This window comes from Daldinia childiae, assembly GCF_008694065.1.
Source record: "Daldinia childiae strain JS-1345 chromosome Unknown Scaffold3, whole genome shotgun sequence".
In the NCBI taxonomy this organism is placed as follows: Eukaryota; Fungi; Ascomycota; class Sordariomycetes; order Xylariales; family Hypoxylaceae; genus Daldinia; species Daldinia childiae.
The window spans coordinates 2,744,360-2,763,987 of NW_022984644.1; the positions used below are offsets into that span (position 1 = coordinate 2,744,360).

General features: G+C 44.8%; 6 protein-coding genes across 6 annotated transcripts; 3 read left to right on the forward strand and 3 right to left on the reverse strand.

Moving 5' to 3' along the window:
* Positions 1-3,093: 3,093 nt before the first annotated feature.
* Positions 3,094-6,429, forward strand: GL218_03464 (Minor extracellular protease vpr; the record flags this gene model as incomplete). The annotated part of the gene is made up of 10 exons (XM_033580026.1): positions 3,094-3,213; positions 3,283-3,599; positions 3,662-3,677; positions 3,738-3,798; positions 3,858-3,954; positions 4,024-4,081; positions 4,142-5,484; positions 5,871-5,958; positions 6,022-6,257; positions 6,330-6,429. 10 exons carry the CDS (start codon positions 3,094-3,096, stop codon positions 6,427-6,429), a joined length of 2,436 nt encoding a protein of 811 aa, XP_033436992.1.
* A 920-nt stretch (positions 6,430-7,349) lies between these two features.
* On the reverse strand, positions 7,350-9,835 carry GL218_03465 (Quinate repressor protein; the record flags this gene model as incomplete). The annotated part of the gene is made up of 2 exons (XM_033580027.1): positions 7,350-7,574; positions 7,637-9,835. The coding sequence occupies 2 exons, from the start codon at positions 9,833-9,835 to the stop codon at positions 7,350-7,352; spliced, it is 2,424 nt and encodes an 807-aa protein (XP_033436991.1).
* A 921-nt stretch (positions 9,836-10,756) lies between these two features.
* Positions 10,757-11,974, forward strand: GL218_03466 (uncharacterized protein; the record flags this gene model as incomplete). Its single annotated transcript, XM_033580028.1, has 2 exons — positions 10,757-11,730; positions 11,785-11,974. 2 exons carry the CDS (start codon positions 10,757-10,759, stop codon positions 11,972-11,974), a joined length of 1,164 nt encoding a protein of 387 aa, XP_033436990.1.
* A 1,981-nt stretch (positions 11,975-13,955) lies between these two features.
* On the reverse strand, positions 13,956-15,142 carry GL218_03467 (Metapyrocatechase 2; the record flags this gene model as incomplete). The annotated part of the gene is made up of 5 exons (XM_033580029.1): positions 13,956-13,987; positions 14,049-14,158; positions 14,221-14,465; positions 14,520-14,672; positions 14,723-15,142. 5 exons carry the CDS (start codon positions 15,140-15,142, stop codon positions 13,956-13,958), a joined length of 960 nt encoding a protein of 319 aa, XP_033436989.1.
* Positions 15,143-16,404: 1,262 nt separating this feature from the next.
* GL218_03468 (putative magnesium-dependent phosphatase P8B7.31) lies at positions 16,405-17,070 on the forward strand (the record flags this gene model as incomplete). Its single annotated transcript, XM_033580030.1, has 1 exon — positions 16,405-17,070. The coding sequence occupies one exon, from the start codon at positions 16,405-16,407 to the stop codon at positions 17,068-17,070; it is 666 nt and encodes a 221-aa protein (XP_033436994.1).
* A 411-nt stretch (positions 17,071-17,481) lies between these two features.
* Positions 17,482-18,989, reverse strand: GL218_03469 (SEC14 cytosolic factor; the record flags this gene model as incomplete). The annotated part of the gene is made up of 5 exons (XM_033580031.1): positions 17,482-18,020; positions 18,085-18,422; positions 18,484-18,515; positions 18,584-18,725; positions 18,796-18,989. 5 exons carry the CDS (start codon positions 18,987-18,989, stop codon positions 17,482-17,484), a joined length of 1,245 nt encoding a protein of 414 aa, XP_033436993.1.
* Between the last annotated feature and the right edge of the window lie 639 nt (positions 18,990-19,628).

Genomic DNA, 19,628 nt, shown 5'->3' on the forward strand with positions numbered 1-19,628 from the left:
CCTTAGTGGGGTATGTAGACAGCGTCATTGATAGCGCTTAACAATTAAATCAAGATGACATAATCCGAGGTAGCCGAGTCTCGTGGAAGAGGTGTGTTGACCTCATTTTCGGGACCTTACTCATTCAACTTAGGGTCATATGATTGATATTCTGATTTGAGCTGACAGGCTTGTGGCTTAGATAGGATATGTGATTACGGCAGATGAAGTTATGAAATCATCCCGAATAGGAGGTTAAACCCCTTGTCGTCTAGCAAGAATCGTGAATCGTGCAGCGTCAAATATGTCATTTTCCATTTTCCAATTCCCAATTCCCAATTCCCAATTCCCAATTCCCAATTCCCAACAAGAGCCTAAACAGTTTCGTTCTTATATATTAATAAAAATATTATATTAATGCGACTATTGCGGGATATCTACGTCATAGTTGATAATAGTACTGTTTTTTACCACTGGTTATCTAGGTACATGTACCTATTAAATTCCCAATGACTGCCAAGGATCGTGTACCTTAGAAGTTTAAGGCTGCTATACAAAATTGCCATGCTTCTCCTCACCTAATCGTCCGGTATGAGATAAGTGAAAACCAATATCTACCTCTTAGTAAGCGTTGAATTTATGCTATTATTTAAGCTATTATTGATTTAAATCTCATTGTCTCGTGAATGGTGTCATACATAGTGTCTGAACAACTCCTTAATCATCACATTGTATCTGCCTCATCTTGTAGGGGTAGTCGCACCTTCTGAACTCGGTATATATGAGATAACTCAATTCAAGTATGTATCCTGAAGAGAAGCTGTTAGACTTACTCAGTTTTGATGTCACCCCCTTTGTCTAATTGACGACAAAGCTGTAGCCTCATCGAGAATTCTCATGCCGCATTCAGCAGTTCCTTTTAGTGAAGATGTCCGGTTTGAGTTATCGAGCCTTCATCCATTTCTACTCCTTGATATATAGGTAGTCACTTTTCAACTATCTACCATTCGAGCATGGTATAATTATCTCCAAGCTATCTACTTCAGCGGCTTTTTTTACATTAGCATCACTTAGCTCTACTTAAAGTCTAACATAGGTATACACCAACTTTGAATATACTATAGCTATAATAGCGATAAGTCAGCATGGATTATCTCAAGGAGAATAATATTTCGTGGTGGACCGTACGTAAATACCCTCTACTCTCACAAAATAAAATGGACTGACATATAAAAAGGTTCCTTTTGCCTTTTTTCTAGGTTTATTTCCACGGATATACTTTTCGATCCTTGGATCTGGAAGCACAATTTATGACCCGAAGAATCCTCGGAGATTTGTGACATCCCTCAGAAAGTCGGTAGCATTGAACGCTGCGGTAAGTGTCGCCAATTGTAGAGATTATATTTCTCAATAGCCGATAATAGCTGCTTTGGGTCTAGTTAATGCTGATTATATTGCAGACTATAGCGCGCATAGAGCGTTCCGAAAATGCTTTGAATAATGCATTCGAAAACCTACCACTGCTTACTGTTGCAGTTCTCGCTGCAAATTTAAAGCAGCTGGATCTTGAAACTCGCAATTTACTCTCACTCTTTTACATCGCGAATAGAATCCTCTACACCTGGGTATATATTTGGGGGCAGGAGTATGATTGGATACCTCCTCTGACCCGAACTTTACTGTGGTTTTGCGGAAACTTTACCCTTGGATATCTGTATCTCTTGCCAGGAATCCAGCAGGACGGGTTTGAAAAAGAACGCAGCTACTGGCTTACGGAAGCCGTTAAACTACCACCTGGTCACACATTAGCCCAAATTAGAGATAACTTCGTACGTAACATCGAGAATTCTTCCCCCCTTTAGCTAGTCTCTGGAGCTAATATTTCTGCATCAGAACCCCTAAGGAGTTGTTGCTCTAGATACGTGCTTTGGCTCCTAGGTTGCTCGCCCAAATGAGTAATTATTGACCTCTTGTTGTAAGGACGGTACAACCTGGACTGCCTACTAGAAACAGAGCTTTGAATCTATAAGAATCAACTACAACTAATCTTAGCTCACCAAGATACGCATACCTAGGAGCAATATTTTCGAAAAAGTAAAACATATTCATTTTACTGTTATTGGAAGCTTATTATGCCTGAAGAAACCTTTTAACTGACGGATATAGTATAAGAAGAACAAAGCAGAAAGCATTCCCAATCCAACAGGCGCCATCTTCTATGTTTCTAAGCGTTAGCTAGTTATCTAGCCTAGATTTTATGTACCTTACTACTCTTATTTACATTCATCTATTTCGTAATAGGGGATACTGGGGCAATACTTGCTAAGAATCATGTGCAATTGGTAACTTTAGTTAATATAAGTAGTTTGGAACTATCATTTACAATATCGCGATGTAATACGTCAAGAGCTAATTGTGTATTTGGAACCTTCCTATTACTACCTACTAGAGTGAAGTCCTTATACTACTGTAGCGCGTCAAACAAAGATCTACCTCTTAGTATAACCAACTAATTAGTTTACATATAGTTCTACCCATGTAGCTACGGGATCTCTATAGATAGCGTCTTCATATAATTGAGCTCGTGATGATTTAGACCCGGGGAGTAAGCACATCAGATTAAGAGCAATCCTCGTACCCTCGTAGTTAAGGTATCTCGTGAATATAGCCTCGATTGCTAACAGAACTCTCGATGAGCCTAGAAACGAATTGCTTTCTCTCGAACATGCCATACAGTGGATTGCCATTACACGAGCTTTGACGATATCAACCCCTGCATTAACGCAACGTCTTGGCGCGGATAGTAATGGTCAACCTTGCTCAAATTGGTAGTTGACCTTCTATGCAGACCTTTTCCGTCTTTAAGCCGTGGTCTTCATAGTGACATCGTCCCATTACACTAGGCATTATAGATACCTGGAATCCTATCAGAACACCTTTGTGGGGCAAACCTCGTATTGTGAATTATGGTTGCATAGGAGAGGATGATTCTAAACTCGGTATAGTAGACCGCGAATAGAGCTGTAATTACATATAAACGATATCATGGTCGCGTAGCCTATGTGGAAAAAGCTAGTTTAGTGGTATCTTCACGCGTCGTGACTGAGGCGGAAGATGCGTTTCTTAAGCCTTGCTTTGGCCCTCTCCGGGGGTGCCGCCGCTCTGAACCGTAGGGCTGATAGCACCACGAATACCGCTCGTATCTCAAAGAGCTTTATCGTTGAATATGCACCTGTGGGTTATCCCACTGAAATTACGATACTATATACCTGTAGCTCTCTGAACTAACTATCATACTTCAAGGGTCAAGCAAGTAGACGAGATGGGCTTGCTTCCGCTGAAGGCATCAAGATTGTCAAATCTTTCAACAGCCCAGTCTTTTCCGGCGCTAGCATCGAAACCGACTCTTACAACATCAATAAGCTTGAGGGAATACCTGGCGTACTGCGCGTCTGGCCGAATGAGAGGGTCTATCTGAACCCAGACGAGCCAAAAATCCTCGATAGTCTTCCAACTAACTTCAACTATACCACCCACAACGTGACTGGGGTTAGCAAGCTTCATGAAGCCGGTATCTATGGAAAAGGTGCAAAGGTTGGAATTGTTGACTCTGGAACGTGGTAAGTATTTGTTCCTTATCTCCTAAAAGTCACTTAGGAGTAATATTGACTATTTGACTAAGGTACAACCACACAGCTGTAAGTCAACAGCTTCTATCTGCTCAAGTCCAAGTCCATTCATGGCTAATAATTGATTAGCTCGGTGGTGGCTTTGGCCCTGGCTTTAAAGTAGCCGGTGGATGGGACTTCGTCGGTGATGGTAGGAATAATTAAAATACCCAGAGTACCCGTTGACTGCAAAATTGACGTAATATCTAGATTGGCCTAGCGAAGAGAAGAAACCCGACGACGATCCTCTTGACGTATTCGGCCACGGAACTCATGTCGCTGGAATCATCGCAGCAAAGGCCGATTCGTAAGCACTCCTTTTCCTTTACGACTAGCTATGCGGAGTATACCGGGCACTAATCTTACACTTCTCTAGGTGGACAGGTGTTGCCCCTGAGGCGACTCTGTATTCGTACAAGGTGTTTCCTGGAGGTGTAAGTTTTAAAAATCGGTACATATAAGGGTAGGTGTGAAGTTAACTTATAGGACTCTAGGACTATACCGACACCGCCACACTAATCGATGCATTTTTACGAGCATACGATGACGAGGTCGATATCGTGACCGCCAGCATTGGTTCTCCTGGTGGCTGGTCGACTCATGCCTGGGCTGAAGTAGCCTCCCGTCTCGTAGATGAAGGTATTCTTGTCACAATCGCAGCTGGAAACTCTGGAGACCAAGGCCCCTTCTATGGAAGCACCGGTTCATCCGGCACCAATGTTATCGCAGTTGCGTCAGTAGAGACGGAGGTGTTCCCTGAATTTCCCTTCGGAGCCAACTTCACAATCGACGGAGTTACCAATACTACCACTCTCGGCTATCTCCCCTCAACTTTTTACTTCCCGTCTAAAGTGGTAGGATGGCCCATCGTACCCCTCTCTTTCAATACTTCCGATCCTGCGGAAGCATGTCAACCTTACCCTGAAGGTACTCAGAACCTGACGGGTAAAATACCAATCGTAAGACGTGGTACTTGCACGTTCGCTATGAAACAAGGCCATCTGGCTGCTCTGGGGGCGGAATATATGCTATTTTATAACAATGAGAGTCCATTGATTCAACCGGGAACGACCGACGACGAGACACTCATCGCATTGGTCATTGCAGAAATTGGAGAAGCTATTATCGACGCTGTTAAGAATAACGGTACCGTGACGGCAGATTTCTCTGTGAACCCAGAGAACCCAATTGGCTACGCAAACCCCTCTGCCAACAAGCCCAACATCTTTACGCAATGGGGACCCTCTTATGACCTAGATCTTAAGCCGGATATTGCTGCGCCTGGTGGTAATATATTTAGCACCTACCTCGATGGCAACTATGCAATTATGAGCGGGACGTCAATGGCGACCCCGTATGTTGCTGGTATCGCAGCTCTTTACATCGGGGCTTTCGGAGGTCGCAGTGTCCATGGTAAAGGCTTTGCGCATAGCCTTCGCAGGAAGATTATCTCCAGTGGGGCAGCTCTACCTTGGTTTGATGGCTCGGATCAAGACTATGGCTTTACTGCCAGTGTTGCGCAGGTAGGTAATGGGTTAGTTAACGGATTCAAGGTTGTGAATTACAGCACGGATGTCGATTATGAGAAATTCAACCTTAACGACACCGCGAACTTCAAAGAATCGCACCCAGTTACCGTGACAAATAATGGCGCCCGCGATATCAGCTACAGTTTTACTACGGAGAGTGCTGGTGGAATTGAGGTTATCGGTTGGTTTTCCGATGCTGGATCGAGAAGAGTGAAGAAGTTCAACGAGTTGGAGCCCAAAGACCTTTCTGTCGATGTACACTTACCTGAAGGTTTTACCCTCAAAGCCGGAGAGAGCAAAACCGTTACGTACGTTCATCTCACCCCTGGATTTTGCGAGTACTATAACTAACTAATATAATACCCATGTAGTGTCAACTTCGTTAATCCTGAGGGTTCGGGTTGGAACTCATCGGGTCTCCCCCTGTATAGTGGGAAGGTAATATTATCATCAAGCGCTGGAGAACAGCTTTCTTTCCCGTACCTAGGTCAGCAATATGTCCTTAGATATATGGGATGCCAATACTGACCGTTCCCAGGACTCGGTACCGATCTAAAAACTGAACTAGGTTCTGTCTATTATCCAGGGTACCCCTTTTCGAGATCTGGGCCCTACAGTGAGGATATAAAAGTCAAACCATAGTACGATGATATTATTATAGATTCATCATCGCGTTACTAACAGGTACGGATAGCTACACGTTCAACGTCAGTCGATTTTCTCAAGACTTCCCAAAGATATATTCGCAGGTTATATGGGGCAGCAAGCAGGTTCGCTGGGATGTAAGTTGTTACCCTACTTGTAGTATAGTTATCATTTAGGTAGGTATTCTAACTACTTGCTAGATATACGAGGCTGGCTGGAATGAGAGCCAGTGGTCTTATCCACCTGTTGAGGGTGAAAATGGCTACATCGGACCTGCCGCATCTTGGAACGGCGATGGTGGAGTCTTCGACGACCGGTATTACGACCCGAACGACACTTTTACCTACCCTCGGACCGATATCCTGCGCGGAGGGTGGGATCACACATGGTTTGGAAAACTTGGTAACGGTAGTCAGATTGCAAATGGTAACTACACGTAAGTGACTCTACGCTGGAAAGACTCATTTGAAGTTAGTCAAATTACTTACTGATAATAATTTCTCTGTAGGTGGCGATTTGCTACACTCAAGCCGTTAGGAGACCCGACTGTTTCAGAAGACTGGGATATTTTCAAGACTCCCGAAATCTCCGTCCGCGGACACTACTAGGCAAACAATGAGAAGTTTTGTTCAAGAACAAAGTACCGACTAGATATTTACTCAAGTCGTATATGTGTACCCTAAAGACTTAGACAGGTCTTAGGACTACACGGTGGGTTAGGATCTTCTCTCGTGTTATTCTTTAACTAGTATTAAATCAAGTTGCTGGAAGGGTATATATGCTACTTGAATTACCTGGGTAACTAAGGAGAAGAAAACTAAATCAATTCGTTTTATTTCCGCACATCATATAAAATGTGTTTCTAAGATATTACGAATAACTGTACGGGGGTAATTGTAACCGATAGGCTCGTTCTCTGGTTAGTTTGTAATCTATACCGTGTGACTTTGAATCTTTAGTAAACTTGGAAGCAGACTTATACACGGTTGACCAATCGCATGTAAATGAAACTCGATTTAATAAGGTAACTATAAGAATGCGCATAAACCTAATATTAATCGGTAAGAACGCCTTAGGCTAGGTAGCAGGGAGTAATTCTGGGCAAAGGTATGATTTTTAGCGTTTGCAGGAAGTACCGTAGTATATTTCGAGGGGTTTGTTCATATCAATCTTTCTCTCTCTCTCCCTCTCTCTCCCCCCCCCCGGTGCTCAGATGCTTAGGTAATCATAGTAATAATAGGATAATCCAGCACTCCGCTAACATCTCAACATGCACTAATGCTAATGGAGCATCACTATTTTCCTACATGGAAGGCAAAACATTAAACAGCTAATACGTAAGAGGCCGTGTCAATAATACTGCGTAGATAAAAGAGTCATAAGATTGAGAATTCTCCGATGACTGGGTATCACTCTCGCTAGATTTACGTGATCATGACGAGTTGTCCGTTGCGTCGCTCCTTTAGATTGTTCGGCTTGGATTTGGTTGTTAGATATCATCTCCCTAACAGCAATGAGTTAACATGTGCTACCTCTGCGGTTGGAACGGTGCGCTTGTTTTCTCCCAGTTTTCATTGCAAACTCTTCGCATTAACCTTCTTGGTGCTTGACGACCGGTCATTAGTTCGAAAGCCTCCATGGCCATTTCCCCCACAACCTCTAAGCCATCAATAATCACCCACGACGTGTCCCCTTCTTCGCGAATCTTACGAACCTGAACCACTAGTGGTGTTATCAAGGGTTCATACGCTAACTGTGTAAAACATTTACGTTAGAATATAAAAGCCAAGAGATGGGCAATAGAATGGTTGTTACCTCAATCACTACACCACCAGTAGGACTTCTTAACCATTGCGAAGGCATTCTGAAGTCTACCGGTGGATTGTCGTCTGTACCCGATGCTGGAATGCAGGATACGATCATCGTTGGCTGCTGATATTGCTTCGGCCATGGATCATTGGCTGACCCGATGACCCGACATATCTTCTCTCCTTCATTCTGGCGGGATAGAAGTCTCTGCTCTATGGCGTACATGTTGAAATGCATCGCAACTTCTTCTGCTTTTATCCTTGTCCTATTGTGAATGAATATCATCCGACAGCCTAATTTGATTAGAGCATAGATAGCTGCTCGAGCCATTCCACCCGCTCCTATTACTAGAGCCGTCGTCCGAGACGGCTGTACCGAGTTTCGAGGACTGATAGCTCTACGTATGCAAGTCATGATTGCACTCCAATCTGTATTGTCCCCATAGAACCTGTTGGCATATCCAGCTCTATTTCGAGCATTAGCATGGTCTAAAATTGAGTCGGTATCCCCACGTAGTGGTAAAAGCGTATTAACCGCGCCGATTGCGATAGCATGGGTGCTGAGATGATCAAGGCGGGGCATCATAGCAACCTTGAAGGGTGCCGTTAACGAAGCGCCGCCAAAACCGGGCTCGCGCCGAATCCGGTCGACTTCTTCAAGTGAAGTACAGCGTCTAGCGTTAAAAGTGTGCGGCATCATATAATGTTCATATGCTGCGCGGTGCATCGAGGGCGATGCCGAATAATAAACATTTAACCCCAAAGTATAGAAATTGAGTGGCTGTAAGATTCCTTTTCGAAAAAGGTCCCGTAACGTACCCCGTGTTGTACTTACGCCAATCATCTGTTCCCGCGAGGACTTCTCGAGAGAATCATGTCCGATTGGATTTAGTATGTCTCCCTGGAAAGGTAGTACCACGCCGAACACCGAAAAGTCGTAGGCAATTAGGCAAGGTTTAGGATCTGGTAAGGCATTGATTTTATCGATGAAAATTTGCCGGAGTTCATCGTTTCTATCCACGGAACAGAACCGGGCCATGCGGACAATCTGACACCCAAACTGTTGAGCAAGCAAATAACGTTCGACAAAGGAGTCATCATTCCACTTTGGAGCTCCAAATCCTTTCATAACGTAATTCCCGATGATTTTTGTCCTGCCTCGCATGGCGAGAATATGGGAGATTAGCCCTGGACTTCTTTGGAGGTCAAGACTTAAATACTCGACACCAAGTCGAAGCCCATGAAGCATCAATTCAAGGTCCATAGTATCTCTTTCTTCGAGGGGTCTCTTACGTTCTTCGCGAGGATTTTCTTCGACGGAGTAAATGATTGGAAGGTCCAGTTTACGGCGGATTAAGGCTACCTGGATTGCAATAAGGTCGAGCACGTTGGTCGGCCAGGTATCAATTATTAGTTCCACAGCCTCTGCAGGAGCTTCCAATTCGGCTATATCAATATCCATGCTGATTAACGACGACAGTCGAAGGCAGAAGACAAACGTATGAGTTCGATACTCTGGGGGTATTGCCTTCATCGAGAATGGATTTGCTATCCATGATCGTGTCAAACCTTGACCAAAGATATGATCGAGAAAGTTTTTGAAGTCTTGTTTCGCCTCTACAAGCTTTGCGGTGCTTGTAGACGCAGAACGATAGGGGCAGTCCTCTGTTACCTGACCTTCACCACTGGGGTCAAAAATATTGAAGTACTCCAAATTAGAGAAATCACGATGTTTCTGGTCAGTGGTGAGTAGGTATTCTGCATCCGCCACTGTGAGCTTTAATAACTTGTATAGATCCTCTTTATCGCGATGGATGTAGATGATAGGATTCGTCTCAATGTAGTCCTTCAGGATCTCCTCAATATCAGATGATAACGTGCCCGTGCCACATTCTATAACACAATTCGCCTGATTCAGCTCGAGCATTCGGGCGAGTACGATCGCCATCTGCTGGTTAAACGTTTCTCGTCCATATTTTTGCAAGAAAGTAGCTCTGGTACATCTTGTCGATTGTTCAAAAAAGTGATCCTCAGTAATAAGTCGACGGCCGAGATACTTGGCAGCGATAAACCCCAACGTCCGTTTTCCAGCACCGCGACAACCCACCAGGATGACCGAGGAATCGGTAGGGAAGACTCTGCGTTTTGTCCTAGACGTAGAGATTATAGGTTCATCAAGAATCATATTCGATCCCGTTGTCGCCATCCTAACAACCTGGTTTTCAAGCTCCCGATACACGATTTAAGTGTGCTTGTCGCTATATGCTGTTCAATAAAATACAGCCCGTGTTAATAGGTGAGAATCTAGGATAGTAGGCTCTTCATATGAGGCTAAAAGCGAGTCTCAATGCTGTTTGATGAAAACAGACACGATGAGAGTATCTGGTAACATCAGCAATGAAATATCTTGCAAGTCTGTAAGAACTCTTATAGTTCAAGTTTAATTCACTTGCGAAGTAAATCGTACGAGAGCATCTCGATTGCTGAAATAAGAACAAATGGGGATGAGCCCATGAGGTGAGTGAGTTTACATTGTGAGTTTAGGTACAGGTCGACTAACGGCAAGGGTGTCGGCATTAGAAGCGGAAAGTTAGTCCTGAGCTTCTACCACATGGCAATCCCGGGCTTATTAGCCACACCGAAGAGCCACGATACCTGGGTACCTAAGGAAGCCACAAAGAAAAGCATTGTTGGGGTCCATTTGGTCTATAGGTGCTGGAGAAATAAACCCCGCGCCGACAGTGAGCAGGTGGTCCCGACTCAAGCTGGGTGCTTACCTTAGGTACCTACATAACATGTATCCTAGGTAGGTACTGTACCTAATCTGATCTCTGTACATAATTATTTCACTTCTCACTTCACAATTACAACAAAAACATAAATACGAAATATATCGACAATTCTTTATTTCTTCTCACTCTTCTTATCGCTCTCGACCTATACTCTCAATGATCTCTCAATTTTGCCTCATTGTCTTATAAGAGCTCTTATGTCGTCATAAAAGGGCGCATACAAGTCTCCATCGTACCCTAACGGTTCGGGGGAAAAAAAAAGGAGACCCTCTACTCTACGGAGAGGAGGGTGACCTGAAGCTGGTTTGGAACTAGCGGTGTCTACCTCGGGGCGTATGGTGGAGGCTATGAGTGATGGGGAGAGCGATGACGGCAAGCGAGCGTCGAAAAAGCGCAAGGCTAGTCGGGCTTGCGACCGCTGCAACTCTCAACATCAGCCATGCGATAATGCCGCCCCGAAGTGCAGCGTTTGTGTGCGCGCAGGCACAGATTGTACTTACAACAGACCCGTGCGAAAAAGAGGTCCTCGTAGTGGGTACACCGGCCAGAATGGCGAACGTCTGTGGGCCATAGTCCTTCAGGCACGGCCCGAACTCGAGGATGTCGTTTTACAGGTCCTGCGCGGCGGTACGTATGGAGGTACTGGTGTTCCTAATTTGGACTATTATAAGAACAACGACAACCAGGCGGAATTGGTTAATAGATTCAACGAGAGTCGACTCGGTAGATTTCTACAGAATGGAGAATCCCCTGACCTGTTTTTACCTCCTCTGGACCGACGCGTCTCACCGACCATCTCTAAAGTGCGCAATGAGATGGGTTTTACTCAATCCTCAAATTCTCATCGTCAGCCTGACATGACCAGGGATATTCCTGGCCTGTCTAATAGATCGGTCTCGTCTGTTTCAGGCCCTCAGCCCAGTTCAACAAACCCTCATGGCGCCCCTCAAGATCCTGGCGACATTTATATTCAGAGCCAGGATATTCGAAAACGGGCTTTCCACCCTAATCAAAACCAGATACACAGTTATAATATAGGCTTTTCTGAAGATGGACCTCAGAATTTCAACTTAGATCGCGCACCGTCAGTTTTGGCACCTCAAGATTCTACACCTTTTGGATCGAATGGCTCCACTGATGAATACGGAGAGAACTCGCGGCATACGAGCGAGCGTTTAGTACCGGAGAGGCAAACGAGTGTTAACATGGCAATGGGTCTTTCTCAACATTCACAATCTATTGAATCAAGCAATCCGCTCCCTATAACACAGCAAACCGATGAACTCCACTTAGATGAGACTTCTCGATGGTAATGGTGACCGACTCCTTATATATATGCCTCTTTTAATCTAACTTCACATAGGCTCGACTCAACACCATTCGACACATTACGAAATCTAGGGTTTGCCCCTGGGGAGAGCATGGCAGAAGATTTCCTCGAGCTATGCGAGAACCCCGACCCTGTCGATCATACACCAGCCACCTCAGCCGACCAAGATGAAGACGAAGAGGCTGTCTGGCGTCGACTAGTAATGCGGGGGAGATTCATATGATCAGATATCCGGTTTTATATACTATGGATAAGATAGAAGACTAATCGTGGGATCCGACTAATCGCAACGTGAGCCCTGCGGTTACTCCAGTATTGAACGACTATACGTTCTACATCGTTATTAGATTCTAAAGGTGGGTGCAATGACAGGAACGACCATTTTCGCTAAGCTGGCACTATTAGCCTGCATGCTAACATAGCGCTCAGACTCTGAGCTATGGTGTCCCCTTCGTGGTGATCTATCAGGACTTATGTCTAACTCTGAGTTCTTTCAACACATGGGCCTCAGTAGATATCCAATACATGTATCTATTGACCTCTAGATCTGGCGGGCCAACCCGCGCTTCATGCAGTTCACAGGTTGTAAACGGTTGATTGGTTATAGAATGGCGGTAACGATAGATCAATTGGCAGAGCAATGGATGCTCAAGGTGGTTCATTAAACCCCAGTTCATATCGGCCGAGATTAAGCTATCGCAGGCCATACATATTAGTATATACCCCTTTAATACAGATCATAATGTCCACCTGGTCTAACTTTTTGAAGATACTGATTTAGGATTTGACGGCAAAGCTTCCCTATAGGGGCCCCGCCAAGAGAGTAATCATTCTGCGTTGGCGGATCACCATCCGCACTACCGCGATTATACCCAATTCCTAAAAGAACCAATATCAAGTATTCTCTCCAAATGCTTAGTCAAGCGTCTTGGCTATTAGACATTAACGTGCACCCAACGCGAAATAATACAGGCCTAGGATACTTCTAATGTGATGTTAATCTTTCTACGTAGAGCACGATCTTTCTACAACGAAAATGGGGTGACTCATAGGTGCCGGGAAGCTTATACCAGAAGTCATTATATATCACCTACGTATGCATACTCTACGGCAGTGGACGTTTCTTGGGGCAAGATCATCCATAGTGACCTAACTCATATATCAATCTCTTAGATTTATGCGCCTTCGAACCCGGCTTTGTTTAATGCAAATACACCCTACTTATAGATCCCTGGATACAATATTGAGCCTGACCTTCCAAGCATTTATGTAGGGAGAGGCCTTTCTAAAGGCATAGTGCTGTGAAGTACGGATGTCCCTTTCAAAAGTTTTTACCATAGGAAGACCCTTGTCACCCCCGGCAAGCTTTGACCAAGCTTGGCAACAACTGCTCACCTTTTTAACATGTGTATCTTGTTTTACTCTACTATTTCAATAAGATATAACTTTCTTAAACTAAATTCTAAAATTCCCCAAAAATGTAAATTATGAATATAAAAGACTTGCTTTTAATATAATAGTTTTTTATTTTATTTTAGATTTATATTTGGCTGTAAAACCTAGTAGTAAACCTTAGGGATAATAATGTATACATCTTTAAATCACCCGACAGCTGCTGGCCAAGTATCAAACAGCTGGCGACAATCTTGACAGGGGTTCCCTATGGTAAAAACTTTTGAAAGGGACATCCGTACCTAGTACAGATAGTAGAGTTTTGATAAATACAACTTAAGAGGATAACTTACGATATATAAACAAACCTTTACGCTAAATCTATATCTAATAGTGACATCATGTAGATTAAAATAGATTACTCAAAGATGAGATTTCGTTGATGATTACGAGACTTATTCTTAGGGGAAGGTTTTACTCCTCCCATACGAGTTGTCTCGTAACTATACCAGCTAACTTTCTTTACTGGAAACGATCTCAAAAACTTCGTAATACATCTCGATATGTGAATGCATCTACTTCATAAACTGCAATTACTCGTTGCGTTATCGCACGACTAGAAGTGGCCTTGTGATAACTTGGTAGACCATGATTAAGACTCATGAGTCTTATTGAAATGGTAAAACACAGAACAGTTCAACGCTCACTAAACTTGGATATAAATACATTAAATTAAGCGAATGTTCAATCTTGGAACCAATATACGCTTGCTCGCCCGGGACTAAGACGCAACCCCCTAATACATTTTGAAATTAGTCAAGGAAATCTCCAGGAACATCGGGACCTAGTGAATCACAATTAGCATTGTCATGCCGTATAGTCGGAAGCTAGGATTAAATACTTACCCCACACGTGTAAGCTTCCAGGGCCGGCCTGTGAGCGATGTGTGGGCTCAGAGGCGGTCACCAAGTCACCGTCGACGTAGTGCTCCATGATGAAGCCGTGCGGGTCGTACCTAGTCTAGTCAGTTTGGACTTCAAATCAAAGGAGGAAAAATGTGAATAAATATGTATGTACCAGTAGTCGAAGATCTGACTGCCAAGGACGTGTCTCCCAACACCCCAGCAGTTCTTGTAACCCCTCTCTCGTAGCCAGTCATGACCCAGGACTTGAGTATCGAAGTCGTGCGTCTCAAAAGAAGAGTGGTGAACTCTGTACGGGGTACCTTCGGCAAAGAAAAAGACGTGATGATCTACCGGTTCGTCTCCTCTATCTATCCGGTAAAATACCGTCCGGTCAACCTTCTCAGCGTCGTGAATGAGCTGTTTCTATTAGTCGCGAATTACCTAAACATTACTACTATAAGGGGTTCATACATCGCTGGCTATGAGGTTAAAATGGTCGCAGTAGAACTTGTAAGCCTTTGCGAAGTTCGTCGATCTCACACCGAAATGACCGAGCTTGTGTACCGGAGCGGGCCGCTTCTCGAATCGCTGGAACCTTCCTGCAGGTCTGTTCTTTTCGATAGGCTATGTAATTATTAGTATTAGAACGTGGGGCTAACCTGCGGAACTCTTACGTAGTTGACGGGTTCGTGTGGTAGAGGGATTTCTAGCATCTGAGCAGAGGTCTGGCCGTGGACTAAGTGAAACGGAAACCCGTCGACCGGATCATAGAAAGTTACGCCTTTGCCCCCACCCGGCGCATCCGATAAATCGTATACCTTGGTGGCTTTAGGTAGGGTCTCAGATGCGATCTTTAAATCTTCCTCTGACTCGACGACGAAACCCGCACCACCAAATTCAGCCTTGTCTGCCTTAATGGAGCAAAGCACCCACGGTTCCGTCCCGTACCCCCTCCAGTAGATCTTGTCATCCGATACCCTCTTCTCCTCAGTGAAACCGAAGTCTTTCAAGAAGGTAATAGCCTTGTCCATATCTGTGTACTTATAGTACACGTGTGCTATGCGCACGAGCTGTATCTTTCTCGGGGCCGCCATGTTGGATAGTTGTAACCTTATCTCTTTCTTAGTTTATGGTTTTGTCGTCGAGAGATATCCTATTGCTGTTAATAGCTCGCTCTAGGTTGGACTCTGGGCTGGAGTTATAAGTGAAGCTACAAGGGGGTTTCTCCGAAATGTACGACGGCTAAGCACATATTATATACGACCGACATGTACGCTTGAAACGGTTAAAGTCGGGGAGGAGAGTGGAGGAGTCCGTCTACGGATATAGCGGCGGATCAATGTCCCTACATGTGCCTACCTTAAGCTCCTGTGTAAGTCTAAAGACTAGGCATTAAAGGAGCATTTTGGCTTTCCGTTGTCCGAAGCCACAGTCTAGACAACTAGGACTGTGTGATAGGTTACCTACCTAGGTACCTATACCCAACCAGGCTCAGCTCCACAGCCGCGGCCCCGCATGGGTGTTGGATGTTTCTGCCATGGAACACGTTCGGCAGTTATAAGTTGCTGAGTGCCTGTGGGGTTCTTCACTTGGAAGATCCCGAGTTATGGACATAACTAGGGTACCTAATGCAGCTATAGAAGGCCTAGTGTACGAGATCCAAACTAATCCCCGCTCGGCTGAGACTCAGGGGGTTTTCCTATGGGGATATATTTGCGTGGTTTCGAACGCCAAGTGTGTTACTAGCTGCATATTTCGCAGCTCGAGTTTGCTTATTGTAGATTAGAAATAGGTTGGCGAGGCATATAATGCTGATGTAATGTTCGGAGCAGCGCGTTCGGTTTGTTAAAGCCGACGTCAACGATGCTACGCTGTATATGGTTTTTAATATCCATCACAAAAGTTGGGGACTTGGAGATACGAGAAGCGACGAAAATAAAGAGTTGGAGAAAGAGAGTGTGTGCAGCTGATAAAAAGGACTAATGACGTTGCTGACGGACCGTTATGTTTATTCGCTTACCCCTCCGAAAGCTCTCCGATCTGAAGCTTAGCAGGAGATCTCTCTTCTGTGCAACGGGGAATGGTGAGGAATCATAGGTGGAATCGGTGGTAATTCTATGTCCGGATTGCCAAGCCAAGGTACCTTACCTACCTGCTTACATCATTTCTTACTTCATACTCGCATCTAATCTAATCTTATCGTCTAACCGGCCACGGCAAGACTCCGTCATACCGTCATACCGTCATACCTTCATTTCAATCATTGCTTTATCCATATCAACTTTATATCATTACCCGGTCCCAATCCCCGAACTCCCGTCGTACCCAACAATACATAATTTTAAATATTCCAATCATGTCAAAGAAGCTCTCCAAACAGCCAACATTTCCAGGCACAACGCCCATTACCCTACCATCCATCCTCACCGACGGTCAGCCCTTGCCGCGCGCCATCGTCTTCGATCTCGACTATACGCTATGGCCCTTCTGGGTCGACACCCACGTCTACCCGCCGCTCCGGCCTAATCTCGCGCACAACGCCTGCACCGACAAGATCGGCGAGACCTTCGCATTCTATGATGACATACCTTCCGTCCTACACGGCCTAGCCCGCGCGGGCATCAAACTCGGCGTCGCGAGCCGGACCCACGCTCCGGACCTCGGGCGCGAAATGCTCAAGCTGTTGCACATACCACCCGCAAGCAGCGTGCTAGATGAAAGTGGTGCGGATGGGGGGTCGGGGAGTAGTAACAAGAAGGACAAGGTGAGGAAGGCGATCGAATTCTTCGACGCAGGGTTGGAGATCTACCCCAGTAGTAAGATACAACATTTCAAGGCGCTAGGCAAGAGGACGGGTATCCCGCACACCGAGATGCTGTTCTTTGACGACGAAAGCCGCAACAGAGATACGGAGTCTCTAGGCGTTACCATGTGGCTGGTCAGGGACGGCGTTACGTGGAATGAAGTCGTAGAAGGGATTAAGGAGTGGAGGAGGCGAAAAGGTGTCCAACCAGCATCGTGAGTCGTAGTTTCAACCAACGTTTAGAGGCATTGGTCACCGGCAGATGATATATAGATTATATAGGATAGACAGAGAGGGTTGCTGGCGTTAGGAGTTGAAGATAATTCTATTTCGCTTTGTGAAAAAGTACATATATAATCCATGCGTAACTCCCTAAAAACAAAAGCGCCCCTATTCCTGTAAATACCAAGGTATGCGCCAACGATCCTTGACAATAAGACAACGCAGTACTAGGGGAAATAGGTCAGTATCCCAAGACCTTATGCAATGTATACCTCTTATGTTTATATCTTTAATCGACTCTTACGTCCAATCTCCGCTGCGAAAATTATGAATTTGACATGGGGGTCCGGCTTCGAGGTAATTAGTGACTGCATGAGCTCCTTCTATAATATAATTGTATCAAGTTTATTATTTTGCCTCGGTAACTGACAACGCTGCAATGCTTGCCGTCGGGACTTCGTCGTTAATGATAGGCTTCTCGGTAGGCGTTACGAATGACTCAGCTTCGGTAATATCACCGGCCTGGGACTCCGTGGTAGACACCAAGGTATCTTCAGCAGACTTTGGCGGGTAAGCTTTTGTGATGGTACAGACTCGCTCTCTTCGGTCAGTCCCGTTTTTAGTACCCACGGCGATACATTCGACTCGCTTGCCATCGTCGATTGGCCGCCAGTATACGGGACCTTGAGGAAGAGAAGTATAACCGTTCTCAAACTGACATATTCGTTTTACTTCGTCATCCCAAGCTGGCTCGTCAAAGAAGTCCCATTCGAGCTCGCCTCCATAAACCTTGGGAATATTCTTCATGTCCATGAAAGTTGTCAGGACAGGTAATACATCGTGGTCCTGGAGAATGAAGATCTTGGAAACAGTTACGGGATCAAACCACCGCTTGATCCAACCCCATACTGTCGAGAAGAACATAGGCGCGCCGATAATAAAGATACCTAAGAATGCAATTAGCTACTTTCACGGTTCCTACACAATATAAAACACAATTCGTAAACGTACGGTCGAGAGTCTCAGGATAGTGAGCAGTGGCCAACTGACTGGCAGCCTGCATATGGCCCTTCAAGTTCCAGAACATGCGCAGACTGACGTGGGAAATGTCGACGATGTTGGTGCTAAGGGTAATTGGAGTAGCGGGATGTGGGCGATCGATACACTCGGATGACAGAGGTTGGACGAATCTTGTCAGATGTTCGTACAGCGCAAATAATTGTAACAGCTTAGGCTGTGTCTTGCCATCCGTCTTAGCCCTGCTGTACGTCGTCTCGGTGGACTTCTCATATTTGGCAACTGCGTGTGAATCGAGATGTCGGATTTGGAATACGTAAATTGGAATGCCTCTAGAAATATTGTTAGCATATCCTGCATCGAAGTTCTTATCGGAGAAGAAATATTGCATACCGCTTATCACGTCGGCCGGTAAATCGAGGGTACTATTCTCAAGGATAAATGATCTGTTTAGAATTGTTTAAGGCTTACAAGGATCTTGGATATGACGTACAAGCTTCCTAGTCGCCTCAAACGAATCTATATCTATAGTATCGTATAGAACCTCAACTTGGTTTGCGTTACGGAACTTCTCAGTTTCGCTGAATTGAACATATGCATCTTCTGGAACGAACTTGCGCGCTCGAAGGAATCGACTAGGTTCGTAAATATATTAGATTAGCACTGTGTTTGACAGATTTAACATGATTTTTGACTTAAACGCACAGAATCGTGGCGTCGTCATGAGATGGCGGATTCCCCGGCTTATAAAGATCTTTCTCCTCTAAAAGCGTTTTGAATTCTACTAAAGCTTGCTCTTCATGCTCGGTAAGGTGTCCGAGATGTCCTTGCGGATAGCCATGTTCGACCGCCCCGGACGAGGGAACTCGGTGCATGGAAGAACCAGTGTGCTTCGTCATTGGTAGCGTTTGTCGTCGTAAGGACTAGTCGAATGATGTCTTTAGGAATACGACAGTAGCGAAGCAATACGGCAAGCGAAAGCAAGCAGTAACGGGATTTAATTGTATTATTGTAGACGCTGGTTACGATATGAAGGGCTGAAGGGCTGAAGAAGATAAATGAGGATTAGACCCCTGTCTCTTATCCTTACATCCTTACATAAGTGCATACTTACCCTAAGTAATGGTGAGATCTTATTGGTGGGTCTATGATCTAGTTATGATCTCGGGGATGGAGATTAAGATTGCCTTTCCTAGGACTTTCTTTCCTTCTTTTTCTTTTCTTACGGCATCATTAAACTTCTGACAGCTTCCCGAGTCATAACTGACTCGTCTCGGCCGAGAATCGGCAAGTACCTAAATTTGTAAGGTCCGGGTTAATAGTACCTGGGTATTATTGTAAAGTTGGAAATATATTAATTACCTAGGTACCATAGCGGGGGTGTATGGGTACAGGGAACCGTTCCCTATTTAGAAAAACGTTCCCTAAAATATTTTCATACCATAACAATTGCCTCGTTCCCTATCGTAAGAATGGTTTTTAAAAAGGGAACGGTTTTTAAATCGTGGAATTTTCGCCATTTCACGTGACTTTCACGT